We start from the raw sequence: 27,725 nt of genomic DNA on the forward strand, positions 1-27,725 counted from the left end.
CCGCACCTGCGCAAGGATATTTTGGCCCTGGAGGGAGTGCAGAGGAGGTTTACTAGGCTGATACCGGAGTTGAGGGGGTTGAGCTATGAGGAGAGGCTGAATAAACTAGGCTTGTACTCGTTAGAGTTTAGAAGAATGAGGGGAGATCTCATTGAGACGTATAAGATGATGAATGGGATGGATAGGATAGAGGTGGAAAGACTCTTCCCGCTCAAAAAAGACAGTAGGACTAGGGGGCACAGCCTCAAGATAAAGGGGGGGCGGTTCAGAACGGAGTTGAGGAGGAACTTCTTCACTCAAAGGGTGGTGAATCTCTGGAATTCTCTGCCCGTTGAAGTGGTGGAGGCTGCCTCGCTAAATATTTTTAAGAAGCGGGTTGATGGGTTTTTGATAAGAGAGGGGATTAAGGGTTATGGGGAGAGGGCGGGAAAGTGGAACTGAGCCACGACAGATCAGCCATGATCTTATTGAATGGCGGGGCAGGCTCGAAGGGCTAGATGGCCTACTCCTGCTCCTATTTCTTATGTTCTTATGTACATGCCCACAATTTAATTTGCTGTGTATTCCTCTCAACACATGGGTATCCTGGAAATTAATTAATGCATATCATCACAAATATGTTGCCAAAGATAAAGGAGAATACTTCAATACATTTATTATTTGACATGACCCAGTTATCCCTCTGATGAACAATGAACTGTTATTTGTTTTGTGTTTGGGTAAAGAACTCACATTTGTCTTATTGCTGTTAAACATTGAGAAAGTTATTTCAGTGATCTTAATCGCACATTAGTTTTCTAGATACACAGTAAAACTGATGCTATGTAAATCTTTCCAATATGTTCCTCATTCATCTAATCCAATTACCATATTATTCAGAATTTAAGAGAATCTTGATTAATTGGACACTTTACAATGATTTAGCTTCACATTGCTTTATGAATTATTATGGAAGGCATTTTTTAATCAAGCCAGTGGGGATTTTTAATCAGCTGTATTCACTTTTCTGGATAATTAATGCCCCTGGTTGTAATTACAAAAAAGCATTCTAAAATACAGCTTGGCATAAGCAAAATAAATACTGACAGAGACAAGGAAAGAAAGAATCCTCGGGTGGATGTAGCTGTTACTAGGGGGCATAACTATAAGGGTGGGATGTCTGAGGTAGATTCTTTACTCAGAGAGTGGTTGGGGTGTGAAATAGACTGCCTGCTGTGATAGTAGAGTCGGACACTTTAGGAACTTTCAAGCGGTTACTGGATAGGCACATGGAGCAGTCCAGAATTATAGGGAGGGGATAGTTTGATCTAGCGATTGGACATAGCTCGACACAACATTGAGGGCTGAAGGGCCTGTACTGTGCTGTGATGTTCTATGTTTCTATGTAAAAAAAACATGTTGATACAGTTCCTTCAGATCTCAGTATGTTCCAAAGAACTTTAACAAGCACTGAGGTACCTGTGAAGTGTTATCACTCTTGTGATGTATGAAATGCAGCAGCCAATTTGCACACAACAGCATATATATATATATAATATTGATCAAAGAATCTATTTTAGTGATGTTGCTTAAGGGATAAATATTGGCTGATTTTCAAAAAACTATCTTGGAATCTTTTGCGTCCACCTGTAAGGATAGATTGCACATCAGTTTACCATTTTGTTCAAAAGACAGGACCTCTGATAGTGCTGCATTCCTTCAATTTTGATGCACTGGGGATCTTAATTTTGTGTTCAATTCTCAGCCGAGAGCTGAGCCATAGTATAAGCTGTCATCCCAAGTTTTACTCCCAAATTTTAAATTCTTTGAATATACTAATTAAAATATAATGTTATTTGAGTCAAAGTATTCACCAAATTAATAATTTTTTTCTCCCTGAGCTTTTCATGTCTCTGTGTTTCTGTCAATTGTGGGGTTGAGATGATCCATGAAAGTGCTTTGATACATTTTTTTCCTTTACAGTCGATTATTTATTTAGTGGTTGATATTTTATGGTTTGCAAGTCAACAAAAGCCTAACTTAGAAGCCCAGGAATTAATTTGGAATGAGCTTAATGATAAGTGTTTTTGCAATTTGATCTAGTTGTGATTGTTTCATTGTCGTGTTAGACTTTGAAAAAAGTATTATATAAAAGAGAAATTTACATGGGTTGTCCCTGAAAATCACGATGTGGAGATGCCGGCGTTGGACTGGGGTAAAACAGAAAGAAATCCCACAACACCAGCTTAAAGTCCAAACAGGTTTATTTGTAGCAAAAGCCGCAAGTTTTTGGGACAGCTTTCCTATCCTGAAAGCTTGCGGATTTTGCTACAAATAAACCTGTTTGGACTTTAAGTTGGTGTTGTGGGATTTCTTACTGAAAATCACACTCAGAGATTCCAGGTGGGCGTAGGGTGGGAAAGAGATTTGTGAAGGTCATAAATATGAAGGCAATGTTGTTGACTTGTACAGATAAACTGAGAAATCAAACAAAATGAGAGGGGAAAAAATAATAATGCCAGAGACAGCCCCTACTGTCGCCATTCTGTGGTGCCTTGTTTCTGGAGCCAAAGGAATTAAACTATTTATGTTTTTTGCCTCGAGCTCCCTCTATTCATGTAGCAGGGCAGTCTGTGAAGGTAGTAGAGCTGTTATGTAAATAGAGATTAAATTAACATTTTTAAAGTGCAGATTGTTGTATTGCGTATCAAAGATAGCACTTTGGTTGACCTTGGTACGTGGGTATATGTTAAAATGAGTAACACTTAAGTAATCAGCTATTTGTTGAATGGCAGTGTATGAAGAGCAGCTGTCAGACACCAGCTGAGGTCATGAAGATGGAATGCGGAAGCAATGCGCAAGCAACATATGCTGCACATATCTTGCAGCCAGTAGCGAGGTAGTCAGGTCAGCAACGCAGGAAATGATCCGTCCATTGGAATTTTGGCTTTGCTTGCCTCTTCACAGCAACAGAAGAGGAGGAGAGATTCCAAACTCTGTCTGGGATAAAAAATGCTGCAGAATAAAAGCCTTTTTGGATAAAATAGTACAAATTTGATTCTGACTATAAGGTACAGCTCAGAGAACTGTTTTGTAACTGAAGTTTTATTTGGTTTTGTATTTTTGTTTTCTTAAACAACAATTGTGACTGTTAGTTCGTTCAGCTAATGTGCTGATTTTTTTTTACAATGGCCGCATACTCATCGGGAGACTGCTGGTGTAATTTGGTTGAATGAGTTAGATTTTGTTTTGCTACTGCAGATGCCCGTAGTAAATATTTAATGAGTCTGGGAGAAATTTAACTTTTTGCCAAATTAGACTCAATGTTGAAAGTTTTCAAATCGCATTTGATGATTTAGTTTGTTCAAAATAATGATGAGAAATGGAATTCACATTTTTTTTCTCTCTGTCAACATTTCTGAGATTGGCTGGATAAATATTGGTTGTTACCTACATCCCTTTTACTTTGATTTCCAGTATGTGTGTAATTCTAAAGTATAGTTATGAGCCATATTTTCCATGGGTGAATCTGATGAAAAAAATCATTGCAGTAGAAGTAACCCTTTTGGTCAAGAGTGAATGACGTTGTTCAGGAAAAAGCTGAATGCTTGTTGGAATACTATTAGTGTCATTTTGTAATCACTGAAAGGGAGAAAAAAGCTTGGAATATGTAAAATTTCTGTCAAATTGAAATCTATCTTTTGTAATTGACAGCTAGAAGAACTATTTATGCTTTGTTTCACTTCTATGTGAAAACCAGATTAAACTGATTATATTTCTACCACATTCTGTTTAGTAAGCTGCGGCATGCACTAAAAAGTGTTTTTGTTCAAAGTAATGGAATCGGACAGAAGAGTGCATTGTCTTAGCAACCCTACTTTGCACAATTACAACATCAAACCTAAATGTAAAATATCCCATGGCCAGCTCTGGCTAGGTTCATTTCTCTGTTGCAGCCTTGGCTTCAAAATTATTCTCATCCCGGTTTTGTTTTCTTGCTGAGTAAAGATAGAGATTTTTAAGAAAAATGTGCATTGTTTTTGTATAATTGGAAGGATGCATTTATTTTGGATCATGCTATGGTTTACCCCCTTATACAACATTATAAGCAAATTGTTATTGCTTTTTTGTCTTAAACTGCTAAGTGAATGTGCAGCAGTAATGGTTCGAGTGACATAATAACTTTGACAAATGTTGTAAAAAGCATTTAATCTGATGCTGCTATTTTCATTATAAGCTTCCATCAGTCTTGAAGATTGTTGTCTTGATGAAGAGAAGCCACAGTGCTAAAAGATAATGAATGACTATTTGTAAAATACTTTCAATTCACTTCTGAGAATGCAAGCTAAATGAAGTTAATATTTGTGATGCCATAGATAGGAGTAACATAGCAGTGGGGGTTGGACTGCAGTGAAATTGGAATGTAGAGGCCCCGGTTAAGGGTAAAGAACTTTAAATAAATGAGTAGTCAGCCTGACTATTGTATAAGCACTGCTGTGCAAGCATAAACCAGGGATAAATTGAAACAGTGATGTTTATTTTGAAAACTCCCATTTCTGGCATTCTCTGAAGAAAAGGTTAAACTGTTATGACCTAACAGTATAAGTATAGCACACTGTTTTGACAAGCTGGGAATTTTTTAAATGTATTAATGCAAGATTCTAAAATGCATTTGTGTAGTAATTACATTGAAAGATCACAGATACAATAATATCAAGGGAAATTATATTTATATGTTTGTGTGTGTATAAAGATGACTTGCCAACTACAGAAGGAATATTTTACGTATATGTTTTAAGTATATGTGTTATAGCACATCAAATCAAAATGAGCATATAAAGACATACTGAATCAAGATTCCTGATATAAGCAGAATTCTTCTCCATGTATAACATTCCAGTACAAGCAATGTGCAGATATTTTTCTAGTGATCAAGATGGTTTTCCAAGGGCGTATGAACATTTTTTAAAGATTTTTTTTAGGATAGAATGTATAGAATCTATGGCATGGAGACAGGCCCTTGTGCCCAAACTGGTCCATGCTGACCAAAATGCCCATTTTAGTTAATCCCATTTGTTTGCATTTGGCCCATTTCCCTCTAAACTTTTCCTGAGCAATGCCTTTTAAGTATTGTCAATGTCCCTGTCTCAACCGCTTCCTCCAGCAACTTATTCCATGTGTGTAACACCGTGTGTGTAAAAAAAAAAAATTGCTCCTCATGTTCCCATAAATTCTTGCCCCTTGTAACTTAAACCTACGCCCTTCTAGTTCTCGATTTCCCCAACCCTAGGAAGAAGACTGAGGACATTCACCCTATCCATGCTTTTCATCGTCTTATACACCTCTATAAGATCACCCCTTAGACTCCTAAGAAAAAAATCCAAGCCTGTCCAATCCCTCCATAAAACTCAGTCCCTTGAGTCCTGGTGACATCCTTATAAATGTCTTCTGCACTCTCTCCAGTTTAATAACATCTTTGCTATAGCAAGGCAACCAAAACTGAACACAAATACTCTAAGTACGTTCTCACCAATATACTGTATAATTCAACATAACTTGCCAACTTCTATACTCAGTGCCCTGACTGGTGAAGTCCAGCATACCAAAAGCTTTCTTCACTGCGCTATCTACCTGCGACTCCAACTTTAGAGAACCGTGCACCTGAACTCCAAGGTCCCCCTGTTCCATGATACTCCCTAAGATCCTACCATTTACTTTGAAAGTCCTACCTTCCTTTGACTTTACAAAATGGAACACCTCACACTTACCTGTACTGAACTCCATTTGTCATTTCTCGGCCCACTTCCCCAGCTGATCAAGAGCCTGCTGCCATTTCTGATAATCTTCCTCACTGTCTACAATACCACCTATTTTAGTGTCATCTGCAAACTTACTGTTCATGCCTTGTACATTCTCATCCAAATCGTTGATATACATAACAAACAGCAATGGGTCGTGCACCAACTTCTGAGGCACACTACTAGTCACAGGCCTTTGGTCCAACAAGCATCCTTCCACCATTATCCTCTGCTTCCTACTTCAAGCCCAATTGTATATCCAATTTATTAGTTCTCCCTGGATTCCATGTGGTCTAACCTTCCAGAGCAGCTTACCACGTGGAACTTTATCAAAGGCCTCACTGGAGTCCCTTCCTAAATGTACAATAGGAAACAGGGATGCATCAAGTTGCCTTTTAGCAAAATTATATTCATTAATTTTAATTTAACATAATAATTTGTTGTGTTTGACCATTGCTTTTTCAGTTGACTTCTGTTTTTTTTAAAAAACATCACTGCATTATTTTTCTATTTCCTTATAAATTAGCTTGATTTGGCCTTTAATTCTCTCTTTCAAGTATCCTGCTTATTTGCATTTGCTGACAATATAATACTTCTTCCAAATGGTGTTGTGATGTTATGCTCATGGGTTTTACTACAACTTTTTTAAAACGAGAACATTGTGACTTCACTTCCTAATGGGGAGTACAAGAGGTCAGGCGCAGGTTACTAAAAGGATGGATTGTGTAACACAGGAGGCCATAAAGGCCAGGCATTGCATCCAGTAAGCATGGAGGAGACAACCATGCACAGGAACACTGTACTTGAACAGGTGGAAGAGCACACACCATGAGCAGGGGTGGGTGCTGGACAGTGGCTTATATCATCAAAGGGGGAATGATTTTGCACCCTAAGGAGAGAGCAGGGAAGCTACGTCCAAAGCACACTCACCTTGAGGTTGTAAATCATTGGAAAGGATACTTCTGAGGCTGGCTGGACCAAGGGTTAGGGCAAGAAGCTAACTGCACGATGTTCACTAGTTATAGCAAGAGAGAGAGATAGGAAGCCAGTAGAACTGGCTATGATCCTCTCGCCCTCAGGCAGCAAGGACAACAAAGGCAAACATCCCTCCTGTCCCTCCCTCTGGAGTAAGAAGTCTCACAACACCACGTTAAAGCCCAAGAGGTTTATATGGTAGCAAACGCCACTAGCTTTCGGACGCTGCTCCTTCGTCAGGTATGTGGGAGTTCTTTTCTAAAATGGGACGTATAAAGACACAAACTCAATTTACAAAAAATGGTTCGTATGCGATTCTTTGCAGGCAATCAAGTCTTAAAGGTACAGACAGTGCGAGTGGAGAGAGCGTTAAGCACAGGTTAAAGAGATGTGTATTGTCTCCAGACAGGACAGTTAGTGAGATTTTGCAAGCCCAGGCAAGTTGTGGGGAGTGACAGATAGTGTGACATGAACCCAAGATCATGGTTGAGGCTGTCCTCATGTGTTCGGAACTTGGCTATTCACATTGTCTGTACCTTTAAGGCTTGATTACCTGTTAAGACTCGTATTCCAATCATTATTTTGTAAATTGAGTTTGTATCTTTATATGCCCTGTTTGGGAATAGAACTCCCACTTACCTGACAAAGGACCAGCGCTCCGACAGCTTGCGGCTTTTGCTACCAAATAAACCTGTTGGACTTTATCCTGGTGTTATGAGACATCTCACTGTGATTACCCCAGGCCAACGCCGGCATCTCCACATCATGACTCTCTGGAGGCAGGATCAGAATGCTGAGGATCAAGGGGCGGCAGGACCTGCTCCACAACCAGAGTGGGGGGTGGGGTGGGAAACCACCAAGAGTGGCAGTTTTTTTGGCATTATCTTTGGGCCATTGTTAACAGATAGCACCTAACTTGCTTGGAGCTGTGAGAACTAATGTCAGAGGAGTGTCTGCGCACCAAGGACCTGTACCACCTGCCCCAGTAGTTGGTGCCACATGGATTTGGCGGGCAACTGTCTGTCACCCTGAAGGTGACAGCCATCCTGAAACTTTATGCAAGTGGCTTCTTTAAGGGCTCTATTGGTGACCTCTGTGGCATCTTGCAGTTCTTCGCACATAAATGCATCATAAATGCTCACATCTTCATAAATTTTGACTGGGATCAGATTAGCCAAGGCACTGGGGCCTTGGGATCCTCCCAGATTGCTGGCTTTCCTCAAGCACAGGGAACCATTGATTGCACACGTGGCTTTCAGATCGCTTGCACATCAAGGCATTCCCCATAATAACTGCAAGGGTTTCTGCTCCCTGAACTACCATGCCACCAAAGAAGGTACATCCTTCAGGTCTGTGCTAGGTTCCTGGGGACTGTCTACAATAGCTTTATCCTTGGCTGCTCACAGATACCTGAGGTATTTGAGGGAGCAGAGTGGTTACAGGAGTGGCTCCTTGGGGGGCATAGCATGAGGATGTTGTTGATGATGCTACGCAGAGGCCACAGAGTGCAGCAGAGACCCGATATAATGAGGCTCATGCTGCCATTAATGCTTTGGTTGAGCACACTATTGAGATGTTGAAGATGTAATTCTGATACAAGGACTAGTCAGGTGGAGCCCTGCAATATAGTCCCCAGACGGTCTCACGCATTCTCGTCGTGTGCTGCCACTTCCACAACCTACTGTTTCAGTGGAGTGACGAGCTGGCCAAGGAGGAGATGGACAAGTGGCACATCTCCTCTGATGCCCAAAATGAAATAGACCACTACCCCATCGTGAAAGATGGCCCTTGCATATTGTTTGTCAGCGCTGCTCGCTGAAATCTGATTTGGCTCATGTGAAAGGACAGCAACAAAGCGTGACTGCGAGTATCTGACTCCTTTCTGGCTGAAGGCAACTTGTGAGCACCCAAGGACACGGATGATATAAGGAACATAAGAACATAAGAAACAGGAGCAGGAGTAGGCCATCTAGCCCTTCGAGCCTGTCCCACCATTCAATATGATCATGGCTGATCTGAAGTGGCTCAGTTCCACTTTCCCGCTTTCTCCCCATAACCCTTAATTCCCTTGCCTCCCAAAAACCTATCTACCCATGTCTTAAATATATTTAGCGAGGTAGCCTCCACCACTTCAACAGGCAGAGAATTCCAGAGATTCACCACCCTTTAATTGAAGATGTTCCTCCTCAATTCTGTTCTAAACTGCTCCCCCCCCCCCAAATCTTGAGGCTGTGCCCTCTAGTCCTGTTGTCCTTTCTGAGCGGGAAGAATCTCTCTACCTCTACCCTATCCATCCCCTTCATTATCTTTCACGCCTCTATAAGATCCCCCCTCATCCTTCTAAACTCCAACGAGTACAAACCCACTCCATTCAGCCTCTTTTCATAGTTCAAGCTCCTCATCTCCGGTATCAGCCTTGTGAACCTCCTCTGCACTCCCTCCAAGGTCAAAATATCCTTGCGCAAGTGCAGCAACCAAAACTGCACACTGTACTCCAGCTGCGGTCGCACCAGCGCCCTGTACAGTTGCCGCAAGACCTTCCTGCTTTTATATTCAATCCCCCTCGCTATGAAGGCCAGCATCCCATTTGCCTTCCTGATCACCTGCTGCACCTGCAGGCTGGGTTTTTGCGACTCATGCACAAGGACCCCCAGGACCCTCTGCACCGTAGCATGCTGCACCTTTTCGCCCTTTAAAAGGCAATGAGTTTTATACAGATTCCTCTCCCCTGATGCAGGCTCCTTCATAGTTAGCGGTGTCCCTGAGAATCTGTCTCTGCGCTGGTGGAGGGTGCAGCCAAAAACTGTGACACCTCTTCCGTAGGCACATCCAAGAAATTCTCTGGGCTTCCCTCTGCATACAATAGAATCATAGAATCCCTACAATACAGTAGGAGGCCATTCGGTCCATTAAGTCTGCACCGACTCTCCAACAGAGCGTCCCACCCAGGCTGACCCCCTGTCCCATCCTTATAACCCATGCATTTACTCCACTATTTGACACTAAGGGCAATTTAGTATGGTCAATCCACTTAATTTGCACAACTTTGGATTGTGGCAGGAAACCTGAGCACCTAGAGGAAATCCACACAGACCTGGGGAGAACATGTAAACTCCTTATAGACTGTCACCCAAAGTTGGACTTGAATCCGGTTCCCTGGTGCTGTGACAAAGTAGTGCTCACCACTGTGCCACCATGCTGCCCTGCTTGTAGATGGCTTTGGCTGCTCCCCTGTTGATGTCGCAAGACGAACTAGATGGCACTAGTGAATGAAAAGGGCATAATAATATTAGAGACGGAGCTCGTGTGAGTTTGATGAAATAGATGATAGTGTTGTGGATCCTCATTTTTAATTTTGTGTCCAACTCCCCCTTGGCACGGGAGTGGCCTTGCTCTTTCCTGGCCAGCGGGAGAGCTCTCAGCTCAAATTGAGATAGGATTTTTAACTCAGGCATTTCTCTCCAGCTATTGTAAGCTAGCTTGTCCAGCAAGAGAAAGGTGGGGAGAGTGTAGGTAAACGACCTGCCAGGTCAGGATGTCCAGCTATTGTGGCTAATAGGTGGGAGCAGGGATGTAATGACGAGAGGAACAACATGGGAGATGAAAATGTGTATGGATGCACGAATGCTGGTAACATTGAGGTAGTAGAGTACTGAGCGGCGGTGCGATTCATATGTGAGAGGGCAAGAGCAGAGATTGAGAATGGTGACTTACTATGACTGAGCGGAGGAAGTCATTCGTGCACTACACTCCGGTCCTCTTGTGTAAGGAGTTGGCACTTATCAGCACTGCTATGTTGGGTTGGTTATCTTGCTGGAGGGTCTTCTCCATGTCTAAGGGCAAAGGATGTGAATCCTCTCCTCCACTGTATCCAGCATTCTGGTCAGGTCTTCTGCATATTTTGGTATGGCCTGCCTAGCAGCAATCTTCCGTTTGGACTTGGAACAAGTACTGGGGAGGTGTTTAAATGGAGCTCCCCACTAACTGAGGCACTCAGCTGTCAGGAGGTTGAGGAAATTCCGCTTGCCACAGAGGTGACATGAAACCTGAGAATTTTTGTTTTCTCCAAATGGCTAAAAATGCAGTGGGAAAACCCACCAACGATGCTGGTGGGCAGTATGCCAGTTTTTTTGACCCACATTGCCAAAATATTGGAAAATCCCACCCAGTAAGTCTGCAATAGCAAAAACATCAGCCTTTCCTTTCTCGTTCAGGTGTTAAACTTGTCACGTGCATTTCAGTAGCAATCAACCTGGGTCTCCAGCTCCTATGATAACCAAACCACACAGGATTGTGGTTGGACAGAACTTGTAGTGGGCCACATGATCTTCATTATCCCATGTTAGCTTGAATGATCAGACAGTTTAAAACATAACTCTCTTACAAAACTTGATCAACACAATGTTACTTTGTATATAGCAGACAGAATACAAAACTAATACCTGTCTGCACAAAAACTGTTATTTAAAATAAAAATATTACTAAAAATTAATTATTTAAAATAAAAGTCTTTATGAGGAACATGGGCAGCAGAGTTTTGGATGACCTTAAATCTATGGAAGACAGATTGTGGGAGGCTGGCCAGGATTATGTTAGAATAGTCAAACCTGGAGTGGCATAGATTTCACCAGTAACCAAGCTGAGGGGGTGATAGAGGTGGGTGAAGCAATGAAAATAGACAATGTTAATGATATTGTGGATATGGAATTGGAAGCTTATCTCATGTCAGATAGGATACTGAGGTTGTGAACTGTCTGACTCATCGTTAGACAGTTGCCAGGAAATGGGGATTGAATTCAATACTTAAAATTGTTAAATCTAGCCAACTTTACAAAATAAATATGGTACAGTTTATTTTTGAAAACACAAAACCCCAAAACAATGCACTTAATGACTAGGAAATGTAGTTTATGCCAGGTATCGAACAACACTAGCTTTTGGACTTGCTGGTATTGAGTTGAATTGAATTTCTGGATTTCCAGTACTGTATACCAGACAATCAGTCTGACGATTTAGAGGCAATGGTCTCGAGCAATGTAGAGCTGGATGTTACAAGCATACATGTTGAAACTGACACTGTGCTTTCTGATGATGCCACCAAGAGGCAATGTGCAGATACGCAATTGGAGGGAGCCAAAAATAGACCTTTGAAAGGGTGGGGGTCACCCGTGGTGCAGGAGTGAGAAGAGAAGGCATTGCCAGTTTTAACTAACATTTAAATGTTAATTCAAAGAGCTAAATAGATATGGTATATATGACGCATATTTTGTTACAAAATATAAAGAACAAAGAAAATTACAGCACAGGAACAGGCCCTTCGGCCCTCCAAGCCTGCACCGACCATGCTGCCTGACTTAACTAAAACTCCCTACCCTTCCAGGGAGCATACCTCTCTATTCCCATCTCATTCATCTACTTGTCAAGATGTCCCTTAAAAGTGACTATTGTATCCGCTTCCATGACCTCTCCTGACAACAGGTTCCAGGCACCCATCACTCTTTGTGTAAAAAAAAAACTGCCTCGTACATCTCTTTTAAAACTTGTCCCTCGCACCTTAAACCTACGCCCCCTAGTAATTGACTCTACCACCCAGGAAAAAAGCTTCTGACTATCCATTCTGTCCATGCCTCTCATAATCTTGTAGACTTCTATCAGGTCTCTCCTCAACCTCCATCACTCCAGTGAGAACAAACCAAGTTTTTCCAACCTCTCCTCATAGCTAATGCTCTCCATACCAGGCAATATCCTGATAAATCTTTTCTGTACCATCTCCAAAGCCTCCACATCCTTCTGGTAGTTTGGCAACCAGAATTGAAAACTAATTTAAGTGCGGCCTCACTAAGATTCTATAAAGCTGCAACATGACTTGCCAATTTTTAAACTCAATATCCCGGCTGATGAAGGCAAGCATGCCGTATGCCTTCTTGACTGCCTTCTCCACCTGCATTGCCACTTTCAGTGAGCTGTATATCCAGATCCCTCTGTATTAGATCTTCCAAAATGCATTACCTCACATTTGTCTGGATTAAACTCCATCTGCCATCTCTCCGTCCAAGTCTCCAACTGATATATATTCTGCTATATCCTTTGATGATCCTCATAGCTATCTGCAAAGAAGAACATAAGAACATAAGAAATAGGAACAGGAGGAGGCCATCTAGCCCTCTGAACCTGCCCCACCATTCAATAAGATCATGGCTGATCTGAAGTGGATCAGTTCCACTTTCCCGCCTTCTCCCCATAACCCTTAATTCCCTTGTCTATCAGAAATCTATCTACCCGTGACTTAAATGTATTCAGCGAGGTAGCTTCCACCACTTCAATGGGCAGAGAATTCTAGAGATTCACCGCCCTTTGACTGAAGAAGTTCCTCCTCAACTCTGATCTAAACGCAGCCCCCCCCCCCCCCAATCTTGAGGCTGTGCCCTCTAGTTGTGCTATCCTTTCTAAGCGGGAAGAATCTTTCTACCTCCACCCTATTAGGTTGAGGGAGCTGGGACTCTTTTCCCTGGAGAGACGAAGGTTGAGAGGCGACCTGATAGAAGTTTACAAAATGTTGAGAGGAATAGATAGGGTGGACTCTCAGAGGCTATTTCCCCGGTTTGAAATGGTCGCTACGAGAGGACACAGATTTAAGGTGCGGGGAGGGAGGTTCAGAAGTGATGTTAGGGGTAAGTTTTTCACTCAGAGGGTGGTGAGTGAATGGAATCGGCTGCCGTCAGTGGTGGTGGAGGCGAACTCGCTGGGGTCTTTTAAAAGACTTCTGGATGAGTATATGGGGTTTAATGAGATTGAGGGTTATAGATAGGTCTGTAGGTTGGTAGGTGATGTGATCAGCGCAACTTGTGGGCCGAAGGGCCTGTTTGTGCTGTAGTGTTCTATGTTCTATCTAGCCCCTTCATTATCTTATATGTATCTATAAGATCCCCCCTCAGCCTTCTAAACTCTAAAGAGTACAGACCCAGTCTATTCAATCTCTCTTCATAAGCTAACCCCCTCATCTCCGTTATCAGCCTGGTTAACCTTTTCTGTACTCCCTCCAAGGCCAATATATCCCTTTGCAAATGCGGGGATGAAAACTGCACACAGTACTCCAGTTGCGGCCTCACCAGTGCCCTGTACAGTTGCAGCAAGACCTCTCTGCTTTTATATTCTATCCCCGTTGCTATAAAGGCCAACATTCTGATCACCTGCTGCACCTGCAGACTGAGTTTTTGTGATTCTTGCACAAAGACCCCCAGGTCCCTCTGCACTGTAGCATGCTGCAGCTTTTCACCCTTTAAATAATAATCCTTCCTACTATTATTTCTACCAAAGTGGATAACCTCACATTTGCTAACGTTATACTCCATCTGCCAGGTCCTCGCCCACCCACTCAGCCTATCCAGATCTCTCTGCAGACTTTCCGCGCCTTCCACGCAATTCGCTTTTCCGCTCATCTTCGTGTCATCAGCAAATTTCATTACCCTATACTCAGCCCCCTCCTCCAGATCGTCTATGTAAATGGTAAACAGTTGAGGTCCCAGCACCGATCCCTGCGGCACTCCACTAGTCACCAGTTGCCAACCAAAATAACACCCATCGATTCCAACTCTCTGCCTCCTATTAGACAACCAATCCTCAATCCACACTAACACCTTACCCCCAATTCCGTGCACCCTAACCTTTTGCAGCAACCTTTTGTGAGGCACCTTATCAAACGCCTTCTGGAAATCTAAAAACACCACGTCCACTGGTTCCCCTCTGTCTACCACACTAGTACATCCTCATAGAAATCCAATAAATTCGTTAAACACGACTTCCCCTTCACGAATCTGTGCTGCGTCTGCTTGATCAAACCGTTCTTTTCTAGGTGTCTTGCTATTTCTTCTTTGATGACGGATTCTAGCATTTTCCAACTATGGACGTTAAGCTAACCGGCCTATAATTCCCTGCCTTTTGTCTGCTACCTTTTTTAAACAGCGGCGTAACATTAGCCATTTTCCAATCTTCTGGCACTTCCCCAGAGTCCAGCGAATTTTGATAAATAATTACCAAGGCATCTGCTATCACTTCTGCCATTTCTTTCAGAACCCTGGGATGCATTCCATCCGGTCTACCTTCAGCCCCTTTAGTCTATCAACCTTTGTGTCGTCCGCAAACTTACTAAGCAATCCAATTACTTTTCATCCATATCATATATATATAGTACAAACAGCAAAGGTCCCAGCACTGATCCCTGAGGAACACTACTTGTCACAGCCCTCCATTCAGAAATGCACCCTTCCACTGCTACCCTCTGTCTTCTTTGAGGCAGTTTTGTGTCCACCTTGCCAGCTCACCTCTGATCCCGTGTGACATCACCTTCTGCACCAGTCCGCCACAAGTTGAGCATTTCAGGATTATTCGTAAACAGTATGAAAATTATTATACTGCTTGTTCAAAAAGAAAAACAAATCTTGATTGTTTTCTCGTGCAAGAATAGGGAATATGTTCAAAGCTCCAAAATAGACTTAAACCAAAATTCTGTCACTCCATTTGCTGAGCAATGTTCACCGTTATAAGAAGTAGACCATTTAGCCTGTTGAGTCTGCTCTGCCATTCAATTAGATCATGGCTGATCTGATGTGATAATTCTCAACTTCGCTTTCCCATCTAGCCCCCATAACCCTCGATTCCCTTACTGATTAAAAATCTGTCAACCTTGAACTCACTAATGACCCAATCTCTACAGCACTCGGCGGTATAGAATTCCACAGATTCACTGTCCTCAGAAGAAATTCTTCCTCACCCCCAAAGTAAATAAGCAATCCCTTGCTCTGAGATTACACCCTCTGATCTTCGACTCTCCCAAAAGAGAGAAAAATCTCTGTGCCTTTTCAGTTACACTCCCTGAGAATCCTGTGTGTCTTAGTGTGGTTGCCTCTCATTGATCTAAACAGAAATGAGTACAGGCCCAGTCTACTCAACCTCTCGTATGGAAATCCCTCCATACCCAGGATCAACTTAGTGAACCTTCTCTGTACTGTATCCAATGTCAGTATAGCTTTGCTTAGATAAGGGGACTGTAGGAAGGGATACAGAAACCCCTGGAATTTTGAAGACTATTAAAACAAAGTAGACTAGTTTATAATTGAGATACTATATGCCATATATATACCCTAATGAATCACAAAGTGCCGTATATGTATATGTAATATATATATCTGACGTGAAGATATTGTCTGCATAGATACATAAATAATCATTGGTAGAGAATTTTGAACAAGTATTATAGATTTAAAATGTATTTTTAAAATGTTTTGTAAGCTTTGGGTAAGATGTAGCATGCCCCAAAGCATAATGGGAAATGAGCAGAACTAAACAATAAGATGCAGAATAAATTCTCTATCAGTAGGAGGGTCTGCAGCTATAAGCTACCTAGGTTTTAAAATGAATGGAGGCATTTAGCTTCTGGTTGCAGTGAATAGAAGTGTTCAGCTTCTACTGATAAGGAGTAGCAAGTAGACAGAGGGGAATGACTCCTCCGTTCCCATCGTTTTCAGGTGTTGAGGGCAATCCTTTAACCTACCAGATTTGCATAGATAAGGTTACTAAGCAATGGGAAGAAGAACTTGCAGGTCTGGTTGACCAATAAATTCCCAATTCTGCTAGAAGTAGAATGCTATTGGCCAAGGTAAATAATGTGTATTAATGTAATTGGATCATCCAGTTTGGATGACAGGTTGGGTGGGAGAAACAAACCTTCGAAAAATTATATCTTACACATGTACTGTAACATCAGAGAGAAGTTGGAATCTTCTGCCTGTCTCTCTCCCAATGCATATTGGTCAATAAAGAACTCTTTAATTGTCTTTTGTATTATATATTTCATCTTTATATTAGCTGAGTTCAGCTTAATATATGGCACTAGAGGGAAGAAAAATCCCCTTACAGGGACCAACACAGTTCTGCAGTGTCAGATTTGATGCAGATTAAGATTGAAAAATTGTAGTTTACAATATTGCTTAGCTCTGTTCTATTGCTTTACAAGTTTTGTGAGACTAATTTGTTAAAATATAAGGTGAAATTTCTCATTTTTGCTAAAGAAGAAAGGAAAAAGTGATTAGTGTTGTCGTCGTGCAATATACGTTAAGTACGTTGGCAATAAAAACAGGGCTGTGCATTGAAACGATTCTGTAATAAAAGTAGATGATGGTAAATTTGGAGAATACTGTGAGAACTAACAAAAGTATAATAAAGATAATTCATTTGTTTTCTTTATTGTATTCCTGATTACAAATATCAAAACTCTGCTCCTAACATGCTTCAGCAGACTATTTCAACCTTTTATTTACCAGATTTTGAGTGGGGAGATTTTGTTTTAAGCAGCAAGTGTAAGTGAAAAGAGTAGCTGATGCATTCAGAAAATCTGGAAAATAAAAGGCTTAAATAGTCTGCTGAAGCATATTAGCTGCAGAGTTTTGATACTATCGCTTCTCGGCCTTTTGGCTAAGATCAAGTGTAGTATCGACATGCTGTGCTCCATTCCTAGTTGTGGATGAGGCATGACATCTTTTGTTGAATAAATGTAGATATAAAATGAATAAGGCTTGTTCGTGAAATAAAACTAAAATGCTGGAAATACTTACTTTCTCTTTCTACAGATGCTGCCTTTGAGTTATTGTTTAAGGTTGATGACCTTTTGTCAGAACTGGGAAAAGTTAGACAATGAGAAAAGCCAAAATTCTGACAATAACTAAATGATTCCCTTATATATCGAGGGAAAGATGTTAGGTTTGCACCTGAGCCTGACAGAAATCGCCTGCTACAGGTGTAAAATGCATAAAATCAGTTGAGTGCAGGGGATCTATTGAATGCTTGCTCCTATTCCTCGGGCTTGCAAGTAACTAATTATTTCAAACTTTTTTTTAATTGAGGTACTTGACCTAAATTAGTTAGTTGAAATTTTGTGATGTGAGCCTTAGTAACGTTGTAGGCATGATGGTATGTTGGTATGATTTTCTTTTGAGAAAAGTCTTGAACATCTTAAATATGTTTTATGCACCAATGACTGAGTGGCCACATTCCCTCCAACTTGATTTACAAGTTTGCTGATAACACCACTGTAGTGGATCGGATCTCAAAACAATGATGTGACGGAGTATAGCAAACAGAGAATTTGCTGAACTGGTGCGAGGACAGTAATCTCTCCCTCAATGTCAACAAAATGAAGGAAATAGTCATCGACTTCAGGAAATGTAGTGAAGAACATGCCCCTCTCTACATCAACGGGGACAGAGTAGAAATGGTCAAGAGCTTCAAGTTCTTAGGTGTCCAGGTCACCATCAATCTGTCCTGGTCTCCCCATGCAAACACTATAGTTAAGAAAGCTCACCAATGCTTTGGTGGGCTTTATTAACTTTTTCACAAAGTCCTCTACTTTCTCAGATGACTAAGGAAATTGGCACGTCTGTTTTGACTCTCACCAACTTTTACACATGCACCATAGAAAGCATTCTTTCTGGTTGTATCATAGCTTGATATGGCTCCTGCTCTGCCCAAGACCACGAGAAACCACAAAAGGTCGTGAATGAAGCCCAGTCCATCATGAAAACCAGCTTCTCAGCTATTGGCTCTGTCTGTACTTCCTGTTGCCTCAGAAAAGCAGCCAGCATAATTAAGGACCCCATGCACCCCGGACATATTCTTTTCTACCTTCTTTCATCAGGAAAAAGATACAAAAGTTTGAGATTATGTACCAACCGACTCAGAAACAGCTTCTTCCCTGGTGCCCTCAGACTCTTGAATGAACCTACCTTGCATTAAGTTGATCTTTCTCTACACCCTAGCTACATTCTGCACACTCTCATTTCCTTCTCTATAAATGGTATGCTTTGTCTGTATAGCATGCAAGGAACAATTCTTTTCACTGTATACTAATACACGTAACAATAATAAATCAAATCAAAATCAAATAAATTAGAATTTCTCAGTTGATTTGTGAACAAGGCCAAATTAAAGTTTAAAGTTTATTTATTACCTGGCACTGTGAGGTAGCAGTGCTAAATTTAACAAAATGTTACTGCCTTATGTTGAAAGCACATTTAAAGTTTGAAATAAGGACGTAGAGAAGAAAATAGAATGTTTCTGTTAATTTGGCTGTTCTCGTGAGGTCACTCCTGTGCAACTGTAGTAGACAGTAGAGGTGAAAGGGAATTCAAACTGGTAGAGAAACCTTACCTTATTCTAGTTTTACAGGGCTTACAGCTACAGACCTACTCTTTGCTCCATTGTGTACCATGGAGGCATTGGATATTAGGAAAGATATCCTGCTGATAATATCTCTGAAGAGGCTCAGTGGGCAACCCAAGCATTTTTGTGTATATGACAATCCTGTGGTAATCGTGTTTTTCTATGAAAAAGGAAAAGGTGAACAAAAATTATCCTTTCCTTTAAAGTAATTACTTCACTTCAAAACAAATCCTAGTTTTTTAAAAACTCCCTAGCTATTAAAAAGTGCTGTCAAACTTTTAAAGTAGTAAAATTTTACATGCCGTTTCAGTTACTCTACAGCAAATAACATTTTTCAAATGTATTAACATATTCCAACATATTAGAGAAGATCATAAAACTTAGAAGACAATGCTGTTCATTCAAATATTCTCTGTTTAATCCTACAAATTTGTATCTAAAAGTTGTTTTCTTGCACCTAAGATTAGAGTGTACCTGAGGGTTTCATTAAAAATAATTAAAACCATTTCCTGTGTTGGTCTTTTGTAAATGGGTGGTTACACAATGGTCAGTTTTATCAAACTGTTAGTTCCAGATTTTAGGAAATTACTGTAATATTATTGGGTACTATTTCTCACAGAAAGAGAAAATGCTGGAAAAATTCAGCAAGCCTGGCAGCATTTGTGGTGAGTGTAAATGAAGTTATTGTTTTGAGTCCATATGATTCTACAGAGCTGGTGGGGGCAATTCGCCCAGCCTGCTATGCTGCTCGAGTAGCGCAATGGACCAAAAGACATCATTGGGGGCCATTTTGCGAGGCTAACATTTTGCATTTTTCTCTGAGACTAAGACTTTTAGCGTAGTCAGCTCTGCACTGGAAATCAGGGAGCTGATTACAATATAGAAATTGTCATTTGCATCTGATTAGTGGGCCTGGGACTGAAGTCTCCAGACCCACTAGCATCTCCATGCACACACACCCCTCCAACCAGGAGTGGATTCCTCCAAGGGAATTTGCTCCTGCTCTCCCCTTAATGGCGAACAGGCACCCCGACCCTGCTGGAGGGAAGAGAAGTCATTGAGACCCTCCAGGAAGTTGGGGGTAAGTGGGGGGGGGGTAGAATCTGCCCAGTGGGTAGTGCCAAAGAGACAAGGCCTATTGGAGGGCATGATCGGTGAGGTTGTTGGGGGGAGCCAGCTGTCAGTCTGCACTCGATTGACTGGGAGAGGGAGGGAGGAGGTGATCAGAGCTGGTCATCTGGTTGGAGTACTTGGGGTAGTCAGGACTGTCGGGAGGGAAGAGATCAGGGTGGGGGGTGCATAGGGGCTTGTCAAGGAGACTAATGATCAATGGGAGCTGGAAGATCGGCGGGGGGGGGTGGTGGTGGTGGTTTGCGGGCTTGCCCAGTGACAGGCTGGCCAGCGATTTGGAGGCCAGCAACGTGGGGCCATGTGCCGATCTTGCAGTGACAGATTGGTGCATGCGTGGTGGTCCGCTCAGCTTTATGCTGCTGACTTCCTGGGTGTTGATGGGCCCCGTCCACAGATTTCCAGAGTGAATCACGCTAGGCACCCTCTGATGCAGAGTGTCAGACTGGCAGGATTTCCTCCCATTTTTCCACACTTTGGGGAGTTCGAATTTTTTGTGGGAATCCCAGCCAATGAGAGGGTGAACTGTGTTGGGGTCTATATTGTGTAAGAGGTTTGGATCAGCTGGTACACAGTGGAAGGTGAGTGATTGTTGGGAGCTTGGAATCACATGAACTCAAGATTCACTCCGTTTTCCTGTCTCCACAAATGCTGTCAGACCCACAAACCCCCCACTGCCAATCTTCCGACTCCCTTTGATCACTGGTCTCCCTGACAAGCCCCTATGCACCACCTCCCCCCCCCACCCCCACCCTGATCTCTTCCCTCCCGACAGTCCTGACTACCCCAAGTACTCCAACCAGATGACCAGCTCTGATCACCTCCTCCCTCCCTCTCCCAGTCATCTCAAGTGCAGACTGACAGCTGGCTCCCCCCAACAACCTCACCGATCATGCCCTCCTTCCTGTCCATTTAACTGAAATCTAGTTTTGAACTTAATGGAAAACTTTATCTGCATACTCCTGAGGTTTAGTTCCAAAACGTGCAATAGATAGAACTGTTTGTACTTTGGAAAACACCCCTATTTAAATAAGGGAGTGTGTGGAAAGCTGATTGCACTTGAAGTAGTATTAATTCAGCACAGAAATTTATGAATATTGTTAATTATGCACACTGACTATCTTGAGATGCTTGCCCTCTTTGAGTTTCTGCTGAATATTCTAATTGGACTGTAACAAATGTTGTACTGAATCAACTGGAGGTCGCATATAACTATGTAGATGCATGTACTTTGTAGTTCTGTGGGAGATAGCAGAACTGACATGGAAAAACAAGCATTGGTGGTCAGTGAAATTTTTTAAATGGGAAATAAGAATGGATTTTTATTTTACTTACTATTTTTATTTATGTACTTGTGGTAGCTTTGTATCAGGTAAATTGCATCATGACAGGATAGCAGCGTCAAAATTAATTTTAAATGTGTAAGAGCAAATGTTTTGTCAATCACCATTGTTATAGTTTTGATCATTTGATTAAATATTTATATATCTTTCTTATAGTTTTGGCAAGCGATCAGCAGGGAGTTTGAGACGTGGCTGTGAATGTATTGTGCTTGAGCCTTCAGAAATGATTGTGGTAAGCTTCATTTTTAATAGCAGTTGCATGCCAATTAAATTCTTTAACTCACATGAAGTATCTTTGATGGTGCAGCACTCCCATAGCACCTTCTGATTCAGAGTCAAGTGTGACCACTGAACCTCTATTCTAGCTGTTTAAGTTAAATCTATTCAGATGTTGATTCTATTGAATGCTAATTTTAATCTTTCTTTTAAGATTTTGTGTGGTATCATTTTCAAAGCATTTTTTAAAATTAAACCGTAAGTGGTTTGATGCAGCAGGTTGGTGTGTTACGTTACATGGGTTTGTTCTTTGCTTATTGCAAAATTAATTTTTCATGTTGATCTTTGTTTACACAAAGAAATGCTTCCTGGCCAATATTGTGCATCTCCTTGTCGTCAGCGTGAATGGCATACTGTTATTAAAGGCCTTGGAATGTGTTGCTCATTTGTTTTCCTGAGTGTTTACTTGCAAGCGGTATAATGGGGTATTGGAGAAAAGATCTTAAAGCAGAAGAATTAGTATTCACTGCATTACAATATTGTGGTAACTGCTTGAGACCCTCAGTCATTATGATAAATAGTCCACCAATTTGGAAAGAAACATGTTTAAACCAGCTGTAATCCTGTTGGAACCTACTTTTTCCTTAAAAAATGAATTTGGGGACATTCACCAGATCCTTTGTTTTCAAGAAAAAAATCAATGTAATCAATTTGGTTATATCGTTTTAGGATGGCACATGAATACATTGATCACCTCGTATCCCAAGTTTAGGAGATTTTTTTGCGAGTTAATTTATGTCCTGTTGCTCAATTTAGTGGTCACCCTAATTTATTTGGAAGTATCCCAACTTGAATTGTTTGCGGACAGTATCAAAATGAAGTGGAAAATCTTCAAACTTTTCTATAGTGACCTTTCTTAAATAAAATGCAGCATATAGTATTAAATGCTTAAAGTTATTAGCTTTGGTAAATATTATATTTGTACCAAACTTTTTAACTTCAAAATATTGACTTTTAATTTATTTCATGATTCATTATTATAAATGATTAAAGTAATTGTATTCCTTTTGTTTAGTGTGTTTCAAGGGAACTCATGGCTGTCACCAAAATAATTCATATAGATTCCTCTGGAAGGACTGTGGCATTATTCAAGGAGATCGCCAATAAACCTGAGTTTTTAACTTTAGAAAAAACTCCGCATCTGAAATTTGAATAGATATGGTATTCAAATTTTAATAACCCCTTATGACCATAATCTGATAGCTGGCCCAGAGTGCCCTTGATACTTTGGAAGATGTCCACAGGCATATTTACTTTGTAAGTGAAGAAATAAGCAAAGAGTACGCCAAATGTTGTAATGCTCAAACCATTACAGTTCGAAAGTACACATGAAGCAAAAAATATGATGATTAGCTGACATGCGGTCTGGGGAATCTCTCCATTGACTGAAGTCATACATAGTAGTAATAAAAATGGCTGTGGTCATTGGAGACCACTCATCTCAACCCAAGTGCTTTGCTGCAGGAATCCCTAAGTATAGGGCCCTAAACTCATCTAACTAACTGCAGCAGTTCCCCCACCATCTCTCATTCCAGGAATTGACAGTTTATTGGCCCTCCCCTATTAGGAGCTCACCCAACACTTGTTTCCAAGTGGCTCTTACTGCCACTGAGTCATTTTGCCAAAAAGCCAATATTGCAGCAAAGTGTACATCTCAATGAATTAAGCGTTTTGACCGACTCCACACTTGTTTCCAAAAGAGGCTCTCACTGCCATTGAGTCATTTTTGCCAAACGGTTGATATTGTGGAAAAGTGCAGATCTCAGTTTATTGCGCATTTTGACTAACTCTGCATTTGTTTCCAAAGTGGCGCTCTCTGCCAGTGTATCATTTCTGCCAAAATGCCCGTATTGCGGCAAAGTGCATATTTGAATGAGTTAAACATTTTGACTGACTCCACACCTGTTTCCAAAAGAAAATGTCACTGCCATTGAGTTGGTTTTTTTTCAGTAACTTTGCACTGATTTCCAAAGAGGTTTTCACTCCCTTTGAGTTATTTTGGCTGAAAAGTTGATATTGCAGTGCACATCTCAATGATTTAAGCATTTTGATTGGCTCCACGCTTATATCCAAAGTGGAAATCACTGCGATTCAAAGTCCAAAGATGTGCAGGTTAGATTGATTGGCCATGATAAATTGCCCCTTAGCATCAGGGGGATTAGGAGGGTAAATACGTGGGAGTACGGTGATAGGACCTGGATGGGATTGATGGTACAGGCTTGATGGACCAAATGGCCTTCTGCACTGTGGGGATTCTATGATCGTCCTTAATTGAATGGTGGATGTGATCAGCTTGTGACAGGGCCTCATTTGTTTCTAATGTTGGATTTCTGACCCAAATAGAAATTGTAGTCCATTGTTTTGGTCTTGGATTCATTACGAGCTAGTTTTAACAAGGAGGAGTATGTGGATTTAGATGTGGGCAGATGAGGAGGTTAACGTTGTGGAAAAATATCAATGTGTCAGGAAGACAGCTCCAACACTCCCAACATAAATAGAGGGCCACAGAAGGCTCGGGGGAGTAGGTGTCTGAAAAGGCATATGAAACACATTGCAAGACAACTACTTAGGTAATGATATCCAGGGTATGAAAAGAAGGGGCAGTGTGTACAAACAGCAGCAAACAGGGTCAAAGAGTGCAATAATTGTAAAAAAGCAAAATTAATGGCTCTTTACTTAAATGCACATAGTATTTGGCACAAAATAAATGAATTAATGGCACAAATTGAGGATAATGGGTATGATCTGAATGCCATCACAATTACGTAATTACAAGATCAAACTGGGAAATATTCAGGGATATGTGACTTTTTGTAATGGCAGGAGGGAAAGGGTGGTGGCGTAGCTTTGTTAGTACAAAATGGAATTAGTATAATAGCGTGAAATGATCTTGGACTGAAAGCTGTAGAATCCATATGCGTGTAGGTAAGAAATAACAAGGGGAAGAAGACACTGGTCAGAATAGTCTATAGGCCCTGAACAGGAGCTATACTGTAGGACCATAAATCAGGAAATAGAGCATATATAAAAAAAGATGGTACATCAACCATGGGTGCCTTTAATCGTCATGTGGAATGGGAAAATCAAATTGGCAAAGTTACTGATGAGGAAGAATTTTATTTGGGACAGTTTTTTAAAAATAATATGCTGCAGATCAAACCAGAGAGCAGGTTTTTGTGGATCTGGTAATGTGTTATGAAACAGGTTTAATAAATGATCTGAGTAAAAGACCCCCTAGGAAACAGTGACCATATCATGGTAGTGTTGCGATTTTAAAATCTCAGATACTTTCGACCAGTTTGCTTACTCCAGTGTTTTACCCTGGTGCCCTTATTTGTAAGATGGACAAAGGACGAAGACAAGTAAAGGTTCAACAAGTTTATTAACAATAACACTACTAACCCTTAAATTACCCACATAAAAACAGAGGATATCCCAGATTCAAATATACTACCCACAAAGATGGTTTGGTTAAAACTGCAGACTCGATTCTCTGCGTCCCTCTGGTCTGTCGTCACAAAGGTGAGTCTCGATGACAGCTTCTTCCTTCCTTCCTTCCTTCCTTCCCTGGTTAGCCTTCCGAATGGTCAAGGGTCGCTTCCTTCATCTAGTCTTCGCTCCTGATGTCTGAAAAATGTGTTCCTTTATCCCCTGTCTGCCTGCCTTTCCAGAAACTTCTCTGGCTTCTGGCCAATGAGGTCCCAGGAGGGGGTTCCAATACCCATTCGGTTTCTTGATGTCTGCCTGACAGGACACCAGGGCCCACCCCCAGGTGTCCATCTCCATGCTGCTGCTTACATGTAACCTGTTATCAGATTAAGCCAACTGTAGGAACTCTCGGTGACAGAAAGTCTGGCCCGATCTGGGCTTCTAACAATAGTCATGATGTGGGTATGCCGGCATTTCAATGGGGTACAATGATCTCCTGTTAAGTATCAGTAGGGTGCAACAACCTTTGATGGGAGATTGATGAATCAGACCCAGACAGATTTGTGTATTGTACAATTGGTCTGCCTGAGGTTTGACTGTGTTTAATTTTTAATATGCCCACTTCTTTAATTTAGGATATCCAATTTTATCAGCCTTAAAACGAGGCCCTGTTTATGTTACAGAAGAATTTAACATTTAGTTTGAGAGTGAGAAACTTGGGTCAGAAACAACTGTGCTAAATTTAAATTAAGGCAGTTACAAAGGAATGAAGGCAGTGCTGGCTTGAGTGGACGAGGAAAGGAGTTTAGTAGAAAAGACAGTTGATCAACAATGGCTTACATTTGTGAAAGTAGTCTGACTCACAACAAAGAAATATCGCAATAAGGAAACAGGATTCTAAGATTGGAAACGAAGGAAATTGTGGCACTAAATTAGAAAAAAAAAATGCACTATTGCAAAGAATTCAGAGGTAAGCCAGAGGATTGGGAAAGTTTTAAAAACCAACAAAAGCTGACCAAAAATATAATAATTGAGGGCAGAGATAAACTGAGGTAAACAATCAAGTATTATAAAAACAGACAGTAAGAACTTTTCTAAATATATAAAAAGAAAGAGAGAGTCCAAAGTGAACATAGATCCCTTGAGACCAGAAATAATAATGGGGAACCAGGAAATGGCAGAGGAATTAAATAAACATTTTACGTCAGTCATCATGATGAAAGACACAAAATATTTCAAAAATATTAAATAATCAAACGGCAAAAGGAGATTGAGGAATAACTATGACTAGGAAAAAGTACTAGGGAAACTAATGGGACTAAGGACATTAAATCCCCATGATCTGATGGATTGTATCCTAGGATATTGTAGGATATAGCTACAGAGATAGTGGATACAGTGGTATTAGTCTTCCAAGAATTCTTGTATTTTGAAAAATCTAAGAAGGTTCGAAAATTGCCAATGAAACATCCTTATTCAAAAAGAGAGGAACACAAAAAGCAGGTAATATAGGCCAGTGAGTTTAACATGTGTCATTAGGAAATGAGTCCATCATTGAGCCCATTATAAAGGATGTAATTTTTAAAATGCATTTAAAGGATGTGGGCATCACTGGCTTGGCCAGCATTTATTGGCCATCCCTTGTTGCCCTTCAAAAGGTGGTGGTGAGCTGCTTTGAACCTCTCCAGTCCCTGAGCTATAGGTACACCCACATTGTCGTGAGGAAGGAAATTCCAGGATTTTGGCCCAGCAGCAGTGAAGGGATGGCGATATATTTCCAGATCAGGATGGTGAGTGACTTGGAGGTGGTGTTGTTCCCAGATATCTGCTCCGTTGTCCTTCTAGATGGTAGTAGACATGGATTTCTAAGATGCTGCCTAAGGAAGCTTGGTGAGTTGCTGCAGTGCATTTTGTAGATGGCTGCCACTATTCATTAGTGTTAGAAGGAGTGAATGTTTGTGGAAGGAGTACCAATCAAGTGGGCTGGTTTGTGTCGTGTCGATGTGGAGATGCTGGCGTTGGATTGGGATAAACACAGTAAGAAGTCTCACAACACCAGGTTAAAGTGTGTCAAATAAACCACCAAATAAACCTGTTGGACTTTAACCTGGTGTTGTGAGACTTCTTATTGTATAGTGTTGTCAGAGCTGCACTCCTCCAGGCAAATGGAAAGTATTCTATTATACTCCTGACTTGTGCCACATAGATGGGTTGTTAGGAGGTGCACAGTACTTGGTCACTGATAACTGTTGATAGTGGAGGGTCAGTGGTCAAAGGGTGATGGTTAGGTCCTCTCTTTTGGAGATGGACATTGCCTAGCATTTGTGACATGATTGTTACTTGCCACTTGTCAGCCCAAGCTGATATTATGCATTCTTCTTGCATTTTGACATGAACTGTATCAGTATCCGAGTAGTCACAAATAGTGCTGAACATTGTGCTGTCATCTGTAAACATCCCCACTTCTGACATTATGATGGAAGAAAAATCACTGATGAAGCAGCTGAAGATGCCTGGGCCTAGGATGCTATCCGGAGAAGTTCCTGCAGTGATGTCCTAGAACTGAGATTATTGAACTCTAACC

The 27,725-nt window shown here is 41.2% G+C and overlaps 1 protein-coding gene and 1 pseudogene across 6 annotated transcripts in view; both read left to right on the plus strand.

Annotated features, from left to right (window-relative positions):
- The window catches only part of rapgef2b (Rap guanine nucleotide exchange factor 2b), a 438,644-nt gene that overhangs the window by 163,445 nt on the left and 247,474 nt on the right, over positions 1-27,725 (plus strand). For all 6 annotated transcript variants that reach the window (XM_080193478.1, XM_080193477.1, XM_080193480.1 and 3 more), the window contains exon 5: positions 21,593-21,668. In XM_080193478.1, the coding sequence (XP_080049604.1) occupies positions 21,593-21,668 (76 nt within the window). The remainder of the gene's footprint in view (positions 1-21,592; positions 21,669-27,725) is intronic.
- LOC145351032 (U2 spliceosomal RNA) lies at positions 17,203-17,417 on the plus strand (annotated as a pseudogene).

Source organism: Carcharhinus amblyrhynchos, chromosome 1 (genome assembly GCF_965287045.1).
Source record: "Carcharhinus amblyrhynchos chromosome 1, sCarAmb.v2.hapA, whole genome shotgun sequence".
NCBI lineage: Eukaryota > Metazoa > Chordata > Chondrichthyes > Carcharhiniformes > Carcharhinidae > Carcharhinus > Carcharhinus amblyrhynchos.